Source organism: Watersipora subatra, chromosome 10 (genome assembly GCF_963576615.1).
Source record: "Watersipora subatra chromosome 10, tzWatSuba1.1, whole genome shotgun sequence".
NCBI lineage: Eukaryota > Metazoa > Bryozoa > Gymnolaemata > Cheilostomatida > Watersiporidae > Watersipora > Watersipora subatra.
In genome coordinates, this window is record NC_088717.1 from 57564192 (window position 1) to 57584072 (window position 19881).

The following is a 19881-nucleotide window of genomic DNA, read 5'->3' on the forward strand; positions in this document are numbered from 1 at the left end:
TTATCCCATTACTTGAGGAGTTTTAGTAAAGAATCTGTAGTTGAACTACTTGTTAGCACCATTCAGCAAGTGGTTTAATTGGATGCTCCGCGATACTGACAAGTTACCAGTTCTTTTGTTAGTTTGCTGGCAGCAGCTAAAAATGAATAAATACATTTAATAAATAAAAATAAATAGGCCACGCAATGAGCATCTTACTGCGAGTGCAGGATTCAATATGATATCCTATTGGTTGATTGACAATTGAAGCTGCTTGTTTTGACAGTGAAACTTATTTTTATCGCATTAGATATAGCAGTTAGTGTAAGATAGACTCGGTAGCTCGCTTGATAAGCAGCGGACCACATCATCACTTTGCACTCATCTCATTGGTTAACAATATTAAAATGGGCTGATGTTTGGCACCAGCGTGATCAGTGATGCGCTCATAAACGCTTCCCACGGCAGCAGCTCTAGGTCCGTAATACTTTTGCACTAGTGCATGTCATTGACTAAATCGATTAGCGACAAAGAGACTGTTTATGTTAAAAGTTTATTAAAAACGATAGCGTGTCTTTACAGCCAACAAAATAAAAATGTCACTATTATAAAATAGTAACTCTGCTAGACAATAGATGACAGCACGACGATAAAGTTTGTTATGTTCAGCCTCTGTAGGTAACCCTTTAGCTAAACCAAAAAATTGATTTGATTTTAATTTTAATTTTTCCAGCCAATGCCGATAAAAGCAAATAGGGCTGTGTGGAAGAAAAAACAAAATAGACAAATAACATCATAAGAAATTCTTATGATATAATATATATATGTATATATATTTATTTATATATATACACTAGCTGTGCTACCTGGCGTATAAAGACATGAAACATACTTTGAGAAATGTATATATAGATGTCGCCAAATTATTTAATAGAAGAATGCCTTTCAATCGAACTTCTACTCACGATCACCTCAATAAATTATTTTTTGACATGTGACCTGTAATTTGAGCAAATATATGTCTCAACAAGTAAAATAATTCTAACGTCCAAAATTGATCAACTCATCATTTTTGTAGTTAAATAAAAAGGGATGATAAAAACTTGACAAAAACTAACATCCAGTAAAAATACGTCTAAAATGGTGTTAATTTATGTCAGTGTAAGTTATAGTAAGTTACGCTGTATTTCTATTACTCACTCACTGCCTTTATTCATACATCTCTAAAATAAATATTAATAAAAACCTTTTTTTTCCTTATTTTTACTTTATTAATTTAACTTTTACATATAAATTAGTGTTTAGGCTTTGTTTTTACATATTTTACTGTAATGAATTAGATCTAATGTTATACGTAATTATTTAAAGCATTTATTGTTGCTTCTCAGGCTCTGGAGCAAATTATGCATTTTTATAGGAATATTAGTACTGTGGTAGTATAGTGTGCCGTGAGATGGTAATAAGTAGGTGTCAGATGTAATAACTATACATATAATTATTCTGCAATGAAAGTCAAATATGAACTGGCTAATTGAAATGCTGCCATTTTTGTTTTTCATGATGCATCAAAAAGCATAATAATTTTTTATTGAAAGTTTGAATAATTTCAGCAATATCTAGAAGGTGCTGGTGACAGGGTCTTTTGTCTAGATAGAAAATAGATACCAAAAGTACCCAAGTATAATGCTATCTTTTTCGTTGCAACTTTCAACATCAAAAGTTATTAAGTAATAAATTTTATTTGTAACATTTTATCAATATTTTATTACAAGGAGGGAAGTTGAAGTTGAAAAATCTGCTTGTATAGCACATATTGCAGGCTATCAGAAGCACCAGATTATAAGGCGCAGTATTACATAATATGTCAATTTTTGTCATAGTCCATGTATAAAGTGTTTCAGATTATAAGGTGCAATAAGTGAACAAAAGAGGACAACTCAAAGTTGAATCAGCTAATTGACAATAACAAAAAAATACAAATCCGTTGCTCAGTAGGAACACAAAAATAAACATTGACCGTACTCACTTTTTTGCCTTTGCCTTTTTGGATTCTTCTTTAAACATGAAAATACAAAACCGTTGCTGGCGCACTTATAACACCCATACGCACACACAAAAATCAGAAAAGTCACTTTCTTATTTAGTTCATTCCTCGAGCACATATCCTTCAAACTACATCGGTAGTGTCTGATTTAAACAAGCAATTTCAACATGAAGTAGGCCTGTTCAGTTGTTAGCCTGTTATCTGTTCAGTAAAAGCGACAGTCTTGCTGCTGTCAAAGGCCTGTTTAGTAAAAGCTCGAATGACACTGGTGACTGGTAGGCCTATCTTTGCCAAGAATCAACGATCCATTGGTAGATAAGGGCATAACTCGCACAACGTTCTACATAAAAGCTAAAAACTGGAAAGATTGTACTTCAATATATCAACTCATACTAGTTTTTCGATTTAAAGTGGAGGGGAGTATTGTATTTGAGCAAGCGCTATATTTGGGTGATTACGGTACTTTATGATCGCCACTTCATAGACACCATATCATCTATGCTGGGATACCAATTTTATATACATGTTATTTATGTTGTGACAACAATTTCATACCAATTCTCAGACGCTTGAAGGCATTGGAGCAGTTGGCAAAAAATATGGTGAAATAGAGAACGTAAAGATCACGCCATCTGCCCAACCAGCATCTGATTGGTTACTGGTATTGAAATTTGAAAGCATGAAAAGATAGGCAACTTTTTGATTCCATTTTCTCAAATACCCAGAGATAGGTTTTGTATAGATAAAATTGATATCACAGCTATTAATAAGCATTGATGTCCGTAAAGGCGCAAAGATATAAAGAATCTCCTCAAATACTGGCAATGAATGAAATCTACTCCAACTCGGGAATGTGTATTTTTTACAAATGAAGTGTGTAAATGGCCTTTCATATGAAACCTTGCCAAACCACATCTGGAATTAGTTCAGAATTCATTTAAGCAACTGTTTATCTGCCTTTTTTAACCTTTATTTCCTAGAGAAATCTGATAGCATTCACTCCTTTGTTAGTTATAGGATAATGTAATCATGTAATCATCGACTCACTTGTCACGTATCGACTCTGATAAGTACAGGAATGTGTTTCCTGGTGGCACAAGAACAATGATGGCAAGAATACTCCGTTTACTGTGGCTCACATCCTAGATTGCATTTGCAAAACCTTGATGGCTTTTTAAAATTAAACTAAAATCAAACAAAGCAATTAATTTTCCACAGATTAAAGTTTTTCTTTTTTAAATGCCATATTGCAGGATGAAGAGGGCTATCAGATATAATAGCACGTTTGCTAAACTCAATTGGGAGCTACATGAAAACGATTGCAAATCAAGTAAACAGAAATATATAAAAAGCATCTCAATACACGAGACAAGCGATGAGAGAGAGTGACTCCCAAGTCCAAGTACGAACGCTACTTGTAGACCAAAATAAACATTAAATACTTCAATATTACACAGATATAGGTTTTAATTGTAAAATATTTCTTGTATTAATTCAAAAATATGAACTATGCACTGGAAAATGTTAAAAGAAGATATGAATAATGATAACAGTATTATATACATGAACATGAGTACATAACTCCTACATGACACCCCAGAGCTGAAACCTTAATGAGGTGATAATGTTACTCAGTAATTCAGTAAATAATATCATAAGATTAGATTATGCATCTCATAAAATGAATCAGAAATCTTAAAGACCATGGCAAAAATATCTTCAGAAGAGAAAGAAACTATTTCAGAGGGTGTGGCATCAGTTCATTTTACTTTCGCAGAAGAGGAAGGGTTGGTGACTCTATACAGGAGTAGATAATTCTCATAAATCATTACTCTAACATCAGCAATACTACAACGGCTAACGTTGTAATACAGTAACGATAACAAGTAGAGATAACTTCAAATTGAGACTAGCCAGTTAGCTTTTGCATAAGTAGACCAGACTGGAGGTCATCTTATCTACTACAAGGCTGATGTGAGTCGAAGTTCTATAGATCTTCAAGAACAATGACTGTTCTGTGAAGGCAGCCTATCCGCTACAGCAGGGGCTGGCCAAAGAGATGATAAAATCCGTAAGCAATTTGATCTGAAGCAAATTTTACAACTATTTTGATTACGGCCAGAGAATGTTGGTGCTAATGGCTTTGGAACATCTTGAGTCGATCTCGAAAACTCTTTGGTTCCTCTCCTGCATCCGGTGATTCTGGAGGATACGCTGATGTCTCTGACACCTGGAAACCAACGTATCGCATGTTATCAACCATATTAAACGTGTGATGAGCTTTGTACTGACAATGAGACAAATATAATGCAATATATACAAGTATTCCATGTATATCTATTTATGTATATTTATTTATATATATTTCATAAATTTATGCCTGACAGGTCTGCAGCTGCTAAAGGAGCACAACAAAACATTTATTGCTGGTAAATAAGTTTAGTAGGTCATTCAACAATCTGACTAAAGACACTGGTGTAGATATTTGTTGTGGATACATCTAATGACGCTACTAATACGCTGATATTTCATCACAATCGGATTGATGACAAGTTGCAAACATGTTAGATGCGCAAACTACAGTAGGCACTCCTACGACTAAAATAATCTGTTCCATGAACGTTTACTTTATAGGAATGTTACATTATAAGAATTAGTAAAATACATGTAAATTGCTTAATTCGTTTCAAAATCTTTCCAAACTCATCCCTTTGGCAATACAAAAAGAAAAAACTTGACTCAATTTTTTTAATTTGCAGGATATACCGTAACTGCAGTATAATTAATTTGCATCAACAATGTTTCTCTTATTTCAGATCAATCTCACTAGTTTTATAGACGTAGTACGATGTATTTATAGAGGTAGTACGAAACAAAAACTTCACATAAATTATTTAAGTTATCTGGAAATTACGTTATAGGAAGTATACGTTATAGGAGCATCTACTGTATACACTTTGCCAGTGTGTGTAGCCACTCCTAACTCTAGCAGACAACAATTTAATACATACGAGATGACTCGTACAATTTGAGATTTTAATGTAGAGGGCAGATAACTCCTCCCAAAAATTTACAGATAGATAAACTTTTGGAAGTCTTTTTACAAATGAGAGCAGAAGGTGCAGATTGGCTACCATAGAGCACAGTATTAGTTTTTATCTGCATTTTTAAAGGGCAGCATCTTATTTAGTGACTACCCATTTTCACCTCTTTAAGAAAGAAAACAAACCAATTTCCGAGCAGAAAATTTCTCAGATAAATAGATGTGAACCAGGAAGAAACAAGACACTGCTGACTAGCTGGTCTTATGTCTTTGACATGCTGTATACACTGTTGACCAGCTGGTCTTATGTCTGCGACATGCTGTAGACACTGCTGACCGGCTGGTCTTATGTCTGTGACATGCTGTAGACACTGCTGACCAGCTGGTCTTATGTCTGTGACATGTTGTAGACACTGCTGACCAGCTGGTCTTATGTCTGTGACATGTTGTAGACACTGCTGACCGGCTGGTCTTATGTCTGTGACATGTTGTAGACACTGCTGACCGGCTGGTCTTATGTCTGTGACATGCTATTCTTCATTTCTAACAGCTTTTCATAAAGGTGCACATACATTTGCAATAGATGTGCAAATGTAGAGGTAGCAAATGTAGAAGTAGCAAATGTTCTCTTTTTATCCAGCCTGATGAAAACTGGTTTCTACCATCATCCATGCACCTTCACTATTCCATAGAATGGCAGCAGGAATGTTAATTACCATAATTTATCATGATTTTTTGTTACAATAAATAAATTAAATTAATAAAAGTGTAAAGTGTGAATTTATCTCTCTTTTATTCTTTAGTAGATACAAAATGCTTTCATAAAGTTTTTATATAGTTATTCCCTCAAACAGAAATGAAAACATAACTCCCACTAAATAAGTTACAACAATGAGTAATAGACCGCCCTCAAAATACTCGTACATGCACGAATCCACTTCAACCAAAACAATCCTCATAAAGATTCCAGGTTAGGTCGACATGCTTAACTGCTACCCGAGAGATTTTCTTCTCCTATGTCATAGATGCCTGTGCACAGGCTAAGATTCAAGTGTGGCTACTTCCCATCTTCTAGACCATGATAGTCTATAAATGCACCATAAATGAAAGCGCATCTCCATAGCAGCGCTCGATTGTGGCAAGTTGGGAGTTTTAGTGGACTTAGCTGCTTGGCAGACGGTTAAAAGGCTGGGCAGTGGCACCACCCACCCCTGCAGCACGGTAAAAAGCTTGCAATAGCAAGAAAATCATCACCATTCTCTTATGCTTTTTAGCCAGCCCTTCCAACTACGAGACTTGGAAAAATTGGCGTGTCAGCTAGCTCCTTCGTTCACAAGTTAAGGAGTTACCCTCTCAAAACAAGTTACACTAGGAATCCTACCAAGAATGAAGAAAAGAAGCTGCAAAAGCTGCTGTTAATTAAAACAAGCCAAATTAAAACTAACGAAGGAGAAAAATTGAAGCTTTTTACAATACAAAACTTGGTGCCTGACCCAAACACCAGAAGAAAACATAAGTTCTTCGACTTCCTCAATTTCAACTGAGAATCGGAGAGAGTGAGCCAATCATCTACAAACACTTTCATTACATCGACATCCTATTCAGAACAGAAGATGTCAATGACTTACAGCCATGCGATCGACCTTGCTACAGTCAGATTCCCGAGCAGTGTTCTTATTCTGAGCACTAAGTATTTCCTCCAAACCCTCCGACGACGTAGACATTGATGGAATTGCTTTCTCTTTTACAGTTGCAGATTTCCAGGCTGGTTTCCGCGGAGTTTGAGGGCCATCAGCAGCCGGAGGAGTTTTTTGACTTCCTACAAACAGCAAAAAGTAAGTCTGTTGTTGAAGCCAAGTGAAACAATCTGGTCATGCCAAGTGTTAGGAAAACACTGTTTTTCTGGTCTGTTTTGTCAAGCAAGGCAGTAAGGCACTCTCAACTTCGACCGTGCAAGATCAGAGATGGCTTTTCAAAGGCATCCCACAACTTTGAAGACCTTAATATCTATGGTGAAGATTTCAGTGTTGAAATGTAAACACAAACTGAAATTTTGGTGTCAAAATGAACAATACACGATCAATCAGTACCTGTGCGTAGCTTGAGAGAGGCTTTCCACGGCGGATCAACTACGGGTGGAGGACTATCATTGTCTCCTGACCCGTAAGCTGGCATTACTACAGGCTTAGACTTATGAAGAATTATAGATTCCTTGTTCGTCTTCACTTCTGCTTGCTGATTGAAAACTACATTGTCATACGGGGTCTTCCTACTACCGCTGCCTTCAGGACCCCTCTCACTCGCCATCGGCTGAACTTTGGCACCATAAAGTAGTGGTTTGTTCTCAATGTCCTGTGGAACAGGCTTGGAGGTTTCACTAGCACCATGAAGAGAATTACAGACAGAGTCACTCTGCACGCTGGCTTGTGTTGGTTTACTCCGCAGCTCATGAGCTATATCTGTCATCTGTTGGGATGAGCCACTCAGCGGTCTATCAGCGGAGCCAGTTGGTTTAGCAGGAAGAGCTGGAGGTTGAGAGGAGAGAGAGCTAGATGATGATTCATGATTGGACGGTTCATCATTGGCTGATGCAACGGCTTGTGTCTTTCTCTTCGCCAATTTCGCCCACTCTGGTAGTGAACTCTCTGTCGCCTCTTCATTGGTCGGCTACAATGTAAGAGAGCACAACTCTCAAGCAAAGACTATTGCTTGACTATTACTATTGAAGTCTATATAGCATTAAATATTGTTATATGTTACTGGAAAAATCAATTCTGACACTACAGACGAAAAAAAGGAATATTCTATGAACAGCGCAGCAGCAAGTGAGAGAGGTGAGAGCGGTGAGAGAGGTGAGCTGTACCGTGCATAAAGAGTACTAGAATGTATTGGAATTATTGTAAGCTGGGGATTTAAGTTACGTAGAATTTAAATCATTGCTATGTATGATTTGGTCATACATAGCAAATCACACATATGTAGATTTCTAGTACATATGATGGCAAGCTTAGTAGGTAAGCTTGCTATCAATGTACTAGATCTATGGCAAGCTTCATAGCAAATCAACTCACATCTCATCATCCAAACACTCTAAGAACTACCCATATTCTAGTATACTAACACTCATAGCAAATAGGCCCACATCTCAACATCCCAAGATTCATTGCAAAGTAACCATCTCAACCCGCTCACCTCACCAAGCTGTGAAAAAAGACGCAGTGAGTCCATGGAAAACTGTATAACAAGCGCTGAGAGTGTACATAGCAGTTATTCTACTAGCAAACTAACCTTTGACCTCAAAAGCCCATCTCCAGATCGCTTAGTCTCAGAGGCATGAAAACTCTTGCTGTAAGAAAGGTTACTCAATGCTTCCTCAACATTGGAACTCTTCACCTCCTGGGTCCTGCTTCTGCCAGCTGGAATCATTGACTTGGGTCTGGGCTGTACTGCTACATACACAATTTGCCACTCTGATATGTCTCTTCTAAATACCACCAGTTGGCACCAGTTGGCACAGCAATTACATATCTATCAAGTTATTTTGCTATGGAGTTGTCTGTCTATTCTAACTAGATCAAGGATAAACAATCACTGTAGCAAATAGTGAACTTCACCTGGTGCTTTAGCCCGTCGCTGTAATGGAGGGCTGCCTGCGAAGCCAACACTTTTTGCGGGGCGTGGAGGAGGCTTAGCCTGCAGTTCCTCAGCGGCATCAAGAGTATTCGAGGCAGTGACCCCGACGGATTGCACCTTTGCTTCAAGAGAATCCTACAAGAAGAACCAGTACAAATACTGAGAGGCAGAGTTCAATAGAAAAAATTACATAACTAATCAAGAAACAAGGATGAAGACGAAAAACGATAATATATGGTCTCATCGAACACTAGCAGTTGATCTAATGGATATTAGACAGCCGTTTAACCTTTGTTTAACTATCAGGTGACTGACAACCTACGTTAGTTGCCTGTTCTAGTTGTGAGTATTTAACAAATCGACAGCAAACAAGTCTTGAGCAGTATTTTTCTTCTGAGTGCTTTATACGTAATCAAGTTTTATCAATTTTAGTCTTGAGCCATGCCGACATTCAAATCACCTCAAACATCAAAAACAATCGCGAATGATGGAAAACTACTGATACTTTCTGATAAATTCTACTAAAATCTTGTGAAAGTTCATCTTTAATCCGCCTTTAATCCGCCATCTTTAATCCGCCTATGTTCAGCAAAGAAAGAGCGATGAACAAAACAAAGTGACACATTTTGACCAAGAAGAATTCGAAGCCCGGCAGTTATTAGAGTCAAACTATTCTCACGAACTGATGTGGAGGAGTAGAGAAGAGAAACCAACCTGTGGAGTATCAGGACTAGACTGTGTACCAACCTGTTGAGTATCAGGACTAGACTGTGTACCAACCTGTGGAGTATCAGGACTAGACTGTGTACCAACCTGTGGAGTATCAGGACTAGACTGTGTACCAACCTGTTGAGTATCAGGACTAGACTGTGTACCAACCTGTGGAGTATCAGGACTAGACTGTGTACCAACCTGTTGAGTATCAGGACTAGACTGTGTACCAACCTGTTGAGTATCAGGACTAGACTGTGTACCAACCTGTGGAGTATCAGGACTAGACTGTGTATTGGCTGAAGGTGACTGGATCCTTAGTCTCTGCAGTACAGATAATAACTCTCCTTCATGGGCCTTCTGCTCACCACTACTGCAATACGCTTAACTGGTTCACACAGGGCATGAGCCCAAGGAAAGGAGTTGTCTGCTCGCTAAAATACTAAAGATAATGTCAAAGATTTTGCAGACACTAATTTTTATATACGCATACATAGAAATAGATTAAGGTTTTACTACATAGATTTTTTAGCAATAGGTAATATTTCAAACACCTTATTATCGGGTGTACTAAATGTTTGACATTAAAAAAACAAACAGTGATGGCTGAATATAGGCATAAAAGGCTTGATGCTACTCACATCACATCATCCACACAGTGGAAAAAGGAATGGAGATGTACACGCGCTATCGTCAGACTCTGAGCCACAAGATGGAAGAAACATTATGATGATAACAAAGCAACATTAACCATCTGAATTATTATGTAATATAACTCTGTCCGATGAAGCAAGATTGCACCCAAACTAAACTGATAGTAACAGTAGAGCTTCGCCATTTCCAAAAGTCACCAGATGATCCGATATTGTAAATAGACAATTTAAGATATATCACAATATTGTTATTATTATGTGAAAAAAACTTGTAAATTTATGTTACTATTTATATAATTCAACTTGAAAAAAACTTTGTGTTTGTGATAATTAGAAACATTTCATGAATGTCCGTGTGTCTGCGTGTGTGTGTGTGTGTGGAAGGCCATGGAATGAGTTTATTATAAGACTAGGAGGCCAGTGAGTTTTAGTTCCAGTATCACTCACTCTGAAAATCATCAAGTGTGAGATAAATCGTCATTACACAATTACAGTCAAACATGGATAACTCGAACTTCACGGGACCGAGCAAAAGTGTTCGAATTATCAGAGCGTTCAAGTTATCAGAGCACTGTCACAAGTCCATGTATTTACTTATTTATTAGTAGATACATGTACATATGCAAACTATAATATAAATCAAAAGCACAAATGGCTTGTTTCAAATTAAATGCTTCTAATGCAAAGTTTAAAATGTTTTTATCAAAAAGTATAGAGATTTTTCTATCACTTGAGATTGGTTTGTTGTTTGAGGTGATGTTATTGCCAGGACGTTTTTTTAGATTGACATTGGCAAAACTTGATCGTTGTTGAAATGCTCAAAAGAAAAGACATCTTTTTCTTTTGAGCGTTTTACCCACGATCAATTTTGCCGATTTTTCTTGAAGTTTATGCAACTTCAAGAAAAAGTTACCAAAGAAAAATCCCTTACTTTACCTGGGATTCGTTAAGAGCAACACTCCGAGGCAGATCAATTAAAAGTTTTACGAGGTTTAACGGTACATTGTATATCACTCACGCTTTTTGAATGGATACTTATTGAATGTACACACGTATTCTGTGTTTAGGTCAAACGATGAATAGTTTTTTTTAGCTAAGACGTATACGTTTAATAAAAACAATTTTAAGACGTTTTAAACATTCAACATTCCGACGTTGATTCAACACGGAATCAACGTCGGAAAACTATTCGTCACGGGCTAGCCGGGTCACGCACTCAAGGATTTTCGCCACGCACATACAAAACAACATGCTGTTTTTGTTTTGTATGTGCGTGGCGAAAATCCTTGCGCGCGTGACCCGGCAAGCCCGTGCTATTAATCGTATAGCAGTATAAATCAAATTTGACCAAACCTTTAGAAAAGTCGTTGACAAAATTATTTTGCCGATGGTGGTAATAACAACGCTTATGAATTACGAAAAGATGAGGTTTACCTCTATGGCTTTGAATAAAGTGATTTTCTAAAGCGATAACAACCGTTTCGGTAGCCGTTGGGCAAAAAAAACAGTTCAAATTAACAGTGTTGCGTTCGAGTTATCTATAGCAATTTATCATTACGTGGGAACGGACCAAAGAAACCGTTCGAATTAACCATGTTTTCGAGCTATCCGTGGCCGAGTTATCCATGTTTGACTGTATATAGTTTACATGATTGGCGATAGCTTTTTAAATGGCAATATCTATTGAAATAATGATATTGCCCATTGGCAATATCTTTTGAAATGATGGCGATTTTCAACTCAACTACTTTTAAAATCGCCACCAAACAATGAAATTAGTATATCGTAAAACTGTAAGTAACTATCATAATGATTCAGACATTCTGCGAAAACTTTTATTCAGGAATTTACAAACCAGTGCTGAGGTGAGCTCTCTCACGATCTATGTGCATGGAGTCGAGGGGCAGTAGACAAGCCTTATTAGTGTATGTACAAAAAACCTAAGAAACATTAGGGCTGGCTGAGGGAGTGGAGCTGAGGCAATGGAGTCGATAGGAAGGTTGAGCAAGTAAAAGGCATGCCTCTCTATGCTAAACATGGTTGAGAATTAACTAATGTGGGTGGGATGAGACAAATCACTTGTCATGAGCTGTCACAAATAACTTGAAAGAAAATGAATGGTATTTATATGGTAAATATTTGTCCAACTGAACTCAACATTACACTTGTTTTCCTCCACAAACATCCAACATATTCACGCACAAAACACAGAAGCGGTTTAAGCTGTTGAAACACAAAGTGGTGAGTAAAGACGACACACAAACACTACCACACCAAGCACTGTGCATAGCGTGTCACTAGCATTAATGGTACCTACTGCAGATTTCTACTAGGTAAGTTGGCCGCTGTTGTAGAACTACGTGCCACAGGCTTTGGCGACTTCTTATTAGTGTTGACAACATTTGGGTCGGACTTCCTCTACAAATATTTGCCCAAAGTGAGTTGTCATTATCGAAGGATGGCAGTATCATTTCATTCAACAGAGCTAAGTGCTCACTTTCCATAGAGTTAACTCTAACAAGTCTCATCAGAAGCTCAAGCAAGTCAATAGACCAGAGTTTACTCAAATTACTACTCGTGGTTCATATACAACCAATGTCTGCACTTGACTACAGTCTACGCTGCTCATGCTGATGAAAAAGGATGTCTATGCTATGCTATCCATAGACATCCGCTATGGCTATGCTATACATATTGTCATAGTGGATGTCTATGGCTAGGCATAGACATCCGCTTTGTCTATGCTATACATACCATAGACATCCGCTATGGCTATGCAAAATAATGCGAGTCAAGGATGCAGACTTTGAAAACAGAGACTTTTGAGATTTGGTCAAAATGTCAAGAAAGTAAAATGAAAATTCATGCCCAAACTAAATGAGGCGAATATTAGCTTGGACCAGGCCATATGTTGGCTTAATAAACTACGCTAAAGCGAGGCATGGGTTGCATCTTTCCAATAATGTAAAAATAAAAGAAGACAATTCCTAATCTCATTCTTTCTATCTAGTGATGAACAACCATTCATAACAATCAGACTGTCCACCGGGATGCTACTGGAACTTACTAGAAAATGGTTAACTGAACAGGCTTCAAAACTCGATGACATCCAGCCTAGATTTAGCATACAGTTCATTTTGAATGCTTGATTAATGATTCAAAAATCGCACAGTGGACTCCCGCCATACGACATTAATTCGTTTCAGTGTTGGCATCGTAAGGCAAAAATGTCATATCGTATAGAGGGGTCTAGAAACCCATAGAAATTATCTAATACAAACTCCCCTTCGTGAAAAGCATCAAAATTTTATTTACGTACTGTACTTATTAAAGATTAGTAACAAAATAGTATGATAACCTTAGTAACTTATAGTTAACAAGTTAACTACAAGTTAACTACAAGTTAACTACAAGTTAACTACAAGTTAACTACAAGTTAACTACAAGTTAACTACAAGTTAACTACAAGTTAACTACAAGTTAACTACAAGTTAACTATAAATTAACAATAGTTAACTTATAAGTTAACTTATAAGTTAACTTATTGTTAATCTAGTAACTCTAGCATCGTTAAAATGGTAATCATTTCCTTACTTCTTTTGACCTCATTATCAAACTTAGGACCCATGGCTAACGAATTAAAGTGACATATGTAGTTATATAGTTATATACATATAATGGATAAAAGTTCATAGTAAATATTATATTAAACGCACAATGAACTTTCACTTTCTTTTCACTAATTTTTGTTTCACTCACGCGATATCAAGCATTTACGAAACACGAAGAATGCTGATCTGAGAGGGAGAGCAAGCATCGTATCTCTTTCGTGCATTGTGGGAGGGATTTCGACAACTAGCATATTGGTATCTTTGTTATTCCTATGTATTCAGCACACCGACTGCCAAATCTGAATTTCGAGACATGAAAACATAGATGGTGTATAACGAAAAAAAATTTGTATGGCAGGGATGAAAAAACCTCGTGTTTCACATAAGGTGAACAAAAAACCATACAACAGGGACGTTGTAACCCGGGGATACACTGTACATTAATATTTCTATCACGGAGACTGAACAGTGACAGCTATGTTAGTACAAATAATTACACTGACAGATTTTATTCAAATAGGAAAAGGCTATGAATGATGATCTGTCATAATCCAAGTGTGAATTACAAGCGAAACAAGCTTGAACTGAAAATGAATAAACTGGAATCGGAGCTGCTAAGCAATCCGATAGGAATAAGCCGTTTCGGTCAATCACAGAGATGTGGGTTACCGCTATACCAACAAAGACTAACACACTGGTCCAATAAGAAGGGTTGTACCAACAGCACACTGTGGGTGCACGTACATATCCATGGTTATGAGCTTTAGCCTGTCCATGCAACTTCAATTAATTCTAGCATTTGATTATTAAGAAACCACAGTTCTAGAGCCTCAATAGGTGATTCCAAAAAAGCAATGGTGCGTGAGAGTGAAGAGGCGTAATTAAGATGTGCCTTGTGTGAGTAGAGTGGTGCAACGTGTGTCACTTCTGTGTCACTTCCGATGGTACGTTAGACTTTTATTCAAATTCATTTAACTATCTTTTGTGCAGTCTCAGGACTTTCATGTACTGGACTTTCAGTACATAAGTTTCGGGACAGGTGTACAATACACGCGTATCGTACAAGCGCACAGTACACGCGTACTGTACGCGTGTACGGTACGCGTAAACTTTACACACGTACCGAACATGTGTAAAGTTTTGCGACTGTTAAATAATTCCCAATTTCAAGGTCTAATTGAACAGTTTGTTCAACTCACTTAATATTTTATTTCTCGTCGCTCATTTTTTCCTTTTTACATGTAATGAAAAACATTGTTCTGTTGCTGATTATCAATGCCAATAAGAAGTTCTCTCTCCCTCTGCATTGAAGAGGGAGAGACAACTCCTACTCTGTTAGAGAAGGATCTGTGCTAGACATGCCCGTGTGTAGTAAGATGACTCCATATCCCTATCATGGATCTGCACAGGTGATCGTAGTGTTGAGACTACAATCTGATGAGCTGAGACGAAAAGAACCGCTCAGCTCATCGGATACTCAGATGAATGACGACCTCCAATGTCAACACTACAATCGCCCGTGACGACCTCCGATGTCAACACTACAATCGCCCGTGCGGATCCACTATAATGTTGAAGCTTTATACATAGTCCTAGTGCTCACTGGTTTTGTTACAAGTACCTTCGTACTTACTTTCTTACCTTCAGAAACAACCACAAAAAGATATACATACAGCAGCCTATATAATGCGAATGTCTTCACATTATCTTCGTATAATGCGAAGAGAAGTGTTCAGCTCCAGACCCTCACTGGTCTCCAAAGGTAGGCAACACAACCAGTGAGAACTAGGAATGTGTATAAAGCCTCAACTTTCCCAACTCTAACAGGCCTAGTTTTGACACATCAGATAGTAATCACACAATATAATAGAAGGAAGGATAACGAAAGTTCAATTTCCTCTGGAATGGGAAATCGAGTATTAAAACTGGTCAAAGTTATGCAGAAAAATTAATTCTTACGCATAAACGATAGCAAAAATACTAAAAGAAGAATTGCTTCAAATATCCTCTATTCTGAACATGATTATCTACCTGATCTATGGGGCTACCATATGCCCGCCCACTTTCTGTTCGTCGCAGAGTTACTGAAGGGGTAACAGTATCAGTATTACGTATCTTTACAGGAAGCTTGTCACCGTCATCAAGGAAAGTGTGAGCTATCTCGAGCGTCTTCTTCTCCGCCAGACTAGGCTACAGTTACAAGGACTTAACAAGGTGTATAGCTCGTAGCTAGGCGTATTCATATAGTCAGCCTAGATATTACAAGGTCATAAGTCATCTAGAACACACAACTAGTGAGAGCATCTCACCATTTGCCCTGTGGCAGCGGTCACCCTTCTAGTTTTATTCCGATGCCTCGGTCTTACATTACGCTTGTGCATGGCTGCCGAGTTGGAGAGATTTTCTGTCTTACCAACGACATCAAAGTCGAAGCTGTCTTCGGGCTCTGAATCTGAAAAAGAAGGGTAAAAACCGCGTGTAAAGTGGATTCGCTGACTTCAAGAACTACCTAAGAAGTTTGGTAGATTGATATCTTAGGCTACCTGAAGAAAGGGTACCATGTCGGGGCCGTCGTATCGCAGAGGTGTAAGCTCCTTTCCATGGATTTTTAAAGAAGGCATCCTACAAAACAAAAAAGACAACTGCGGTACTCCGTGTTTCATGCTTGGATTTTTGCGCAAATGTTTCACCAGTGATCTATTTTCATCAATGTGGATCACATCTCACTCATATGCTATTCTCATCAGGGTGGTTCACATCTCACTCATACGCTATTCTCATCAGTGTGGATCACATCTCACTCATATGCTATTCTCATCAGTGTGGTTCACATCTCACTCATATGCTATTCTCATCAGGGTGGTTCACATCTCACTCATATGCTATTCTCATCAGGGTGGTTCACATCTCACTCATATGCTATTCTCATCAGGGTGGTTCACATCTCACTCATATGCTATTCTCATCAGGGTGGTTCACATCTCACTTATATGCTATTCTCATCAGGGTGGTTCACATCTCACTTATATGCTATTCTCATCAGTGTGTCTCCCATCTCACTCATATGCTATTCTCATCAGGGTGGTTCACATCTCACCCCCACACAGCCTTCTTCTACCCTCCTCAGTCTGGTAAGTATCTCACTCATATTTCATCCGCCTCACGCGCTGTCAATCATTGCTTAAAGGTTGACTTGCAACAAAATTCACATTACAGTTATTTGGTATCATAAGATTCACCATGTCTTACTCTGTTGTGTTGTATGTGCAAAATATATGAAAATGTGATTAAAAGCTCTTAAAAGCTCAAAAACGAACAGTTAATCGCAGCCATCACGAAACCGCCGGAGTTTGGATTTGCTTTCCAAAACGGCTCAAATGGGACGTAGTTGTTACAGGATGGTTTCTGTTTACACTTTCATGCAACCTTATTCGTCGAAATATTTTCACAAATATACTTCACGCATTCAATAAAACCACATCTATTGTTCTTATGCGTCTGTTTTATCGTCATTGTAATGCTGTCACTTTTAGCACTGATATCTTATAACTTACCGTAAAAAAATCGTTTTAAAAACTAAATCGTAAAATAATCGTAACTAAATCGTAAAAAACTTTTTAACCTTACCTCGAAGGAGTATATATCTTGTCTGATAATCATGACGAGCCTGTTGGTTACCTGTGATAATCGAAAAGAGCTGCAAAAATTATTTGCGAAGCATTGGGTCACGTGATCAGATTACGACTTGACGATTGAATAATGCCGAAAGAAAACTGTAAAGTAGCGAGCATCTATATTTGATATGTGGTCTTCGGTAAAACCTGAAGTGTTTGTCATAAACTAGTGCTACGAGTTTTACATTAAGCTTTTTATTGGCCTTTCAATTCACGTGAGAACATACGTGACAAGACGATAACCAAACTGGAATGACTACGTCAGATAAATAAACAGATTCCAATCTACGGCGGCTTTTCGTTTTTGAGCTTTTAAGAGCTTGTAATCACATTCCCACATATTATGCACCTACAACACAACAGAGTAAGACATGGTGAATCTTTTGATACCAAATAACTGTAATGTGAATTTTGTTGCAAGTCAACCTTTAAGAGAGAATTGTGTAGCCAAAACAAACAACAACGTTATCCATCCTCACGCTCGTCAAATTAGTTCACACAATACCCCAATTTGTAGTATCAAATGCTTTATTATTAAGTTTAAAATTTAGGCTAGAGCCTTACCTCCTCATTTTCCGAGCTGCCGATGCTCAACAGGCTGCCGTCGCTGTCTCTGTCCCTCTGAAAGTCAGAACCCTAAAAGAATGTACAAGAAAATGAGAAAGCTGGTCTGAGAGATCCAAGACATGCCAAGTGTGAGCAGCCGAGATACACGAGTGCATATGTAGTGATAGCGTAACCCTGATATCGGAGCTAGGAAGGCTGTGACCATGCAACCAGTTGAGCCTTGTGCTATGTTAGTTACTGCAGTTTGATTGTATAGACTAAAGAGGGACAAACGAATAATATTTTTATCCCGTGTTTACTAGATATTGGTACAACTACGCCTTTCTGTGGAGATATCAGATTCAACTACATAATTCTATCCTGCTGTAGTATTACTATAACTGTCACACTACACTAGCTGTTGCTGTAGAAGCCGAGATAGCATCAACAACTGTGATTTTCTCTCTCAGCATGCAGAGAAGGAGCAAGCAATTCTATTGCAAAACGCCTAACTATGAAATGACACCAATGATTTCACAACATTTTCCTCTGTGAATGTTTCACCAACCCTCTTACTGCAGTAGTAGGATGTACTAGCAGAGATCGCAATATCAACACTGCGACATTACGAGCAAGACACCAAAGCAGGAGAACTGCGTTCAGTTTAAATGTATACTTGACTGTTATTTTAAAGGGCAGCGGTAACAGTATCGATATTGAGAATTTCCCTCTCTAGCAGTAATGGAATTCTTCAGCTCTCCAGGGCGTGTAAGACTAACTGATCTATACAACCAAACTGCTGAGTTAGTAAAAGACCATGACCCTATCTGACAATGAGTGAGTCAGGAGAAAATATGGCATTTCAAGGCAGAACAGATATGCTTGACAAGCCATGCGGTGGCAGCCTATTCCCAAAGCGTACCATACCTTCTGCTTGCTTTTCTTCTGTAAAGAAGAATGAGAACTGGTTCAGCCCTAGTTGCAGGCCGCACATCATTCAAATGCTACTCTTGTGAGAGATACTCTTAGAGAAAGATAAATTTAATAGCCGCGCTGGCAATAAATTATGCGTTATAGGGGTGTTTGACCTAATTTATTAGCCGCTCTCGAGGACGCGGTGAAGCAGGGGTAAATACTTGACAGGCTGTTACTGACAGTAACAGTGCTAGTGTTTGCTCAGCAGTTCAGAGGAAACACCCTGTGTACAATGCTAAAGGAGCACTCGTGCTTGAATGAGGAGGTGCAATAGACAGCAGAGAGTGAGAAAAGGATAACCTGCAATATCGGCAGCATGTTTCACTCTTTAGTAGGCCCTTAGGCTGGTTCAAACTACATCACCGTATGCCGGAGTTGTCCTCACAGCGTTCATCATCGACCAGTTGCACCGTAAATTGATGGCATCGATGAAGCAACGCGGATAAATTTAATAAATTTCAACAGCCTGTACACCGTTTTGGCGATAGTGATTCACTGTAGCGGATAGCATAATCTATTTATTTCCATTTATAATAGTCGCAGCGGACTAGTATTTGACTTTAGCGGAAACAAAGAGATTCCTTTGAGAAAAATTAAAAAGAGAAATGAAAACACTATGTCACAGAGTATTTGCTGATGCAAACGTGGATGGGTTTGTAATAATGTGAACATTATTATCATCGGCAATCACTGAAGTATTGTGGCATCAACACCGAGGTACGGTGATATAGTATGAGCTAGCCTTTACAAGTAAGAATATCTTTGTCTGTACATGGGTAGTTGTTAGTGAAAAGGAGGGTCTTCAAATGGGAATCTTGGATGGCTTACGTTGAAAATTAATAACACTAGTAGTCTAGTGTGTCATGAGAAATTGTCAGGTGTGTCAATAAAGTACAAGGAATAAGTATACGCACAATAATTCTATAAGCTAATTAACATTGCTTGTAGCTTGTTACAGGATGTTTAATAGGCTGAACGCCGAGAAAAATGAGCTAAAAAAAAGCTCAAATAT

At 38.0% G+C, this 19881-nt stretch overlaps 1 protein-coding gene across 5 annotated transcripts in view; it reads right to left on the minus strand.

The window, feature by feature from the left end:
- Positions 1–3288: 3288 nt before the first annotated feature.
- The window catches only part of LOC137405780 (polycystin-1-like protein 3), a 37403-nt gene continuing 20810 nt past the window's right edge, over positions 3289–19881 (minus strand). For 3 of the 5 annotated variants that reach the window (XM_068092173.1, XM_068092174.1, XM_068092176.1), the window contains 12 exons: positions 18822–18839; positions 17913–17984; positions 16218–16296; positions 15984–16126; positions 15706–15864; positions 12381–12481; positions 9678–9783; positions 8681–8834; positions 8355–8515; positions 7157–7733; positions 6695–6885; positions 3289–4253 (listed from right to left, as the gene is read on the minus strand). In XM_068092173.1, the coding sequence (XP_067948274.1) occupies positions 4158–4253; positions 6695–6885; positions 7157–7733; positions 8355–8515; positions 8681–8834; positions 9678–9783; positions 12381–12481; positions 15706–15864; positions 15984–16126; positions 16218–16296; positions 17913–17984; positions 18822–18839 (1857 nt within the window). In that variant the 3' untranslated portion in view covers positions 3289–4157. The remainder of the gene's footprint in view (positions 4254–6694; positions 6886–7156; positions 7734–8354; positions 8516–8680; positions 8835–9677; positions 9784–12380; positions 12482–15705; positions 15865–15983; positions 16127–16217; positions 16297–17912; positions 17985–18821; positions 18840–19881) is intronic. The other 2 variants (XM_068092175.1, XM_068092178.1) reach the window with 2 other exon arrangements.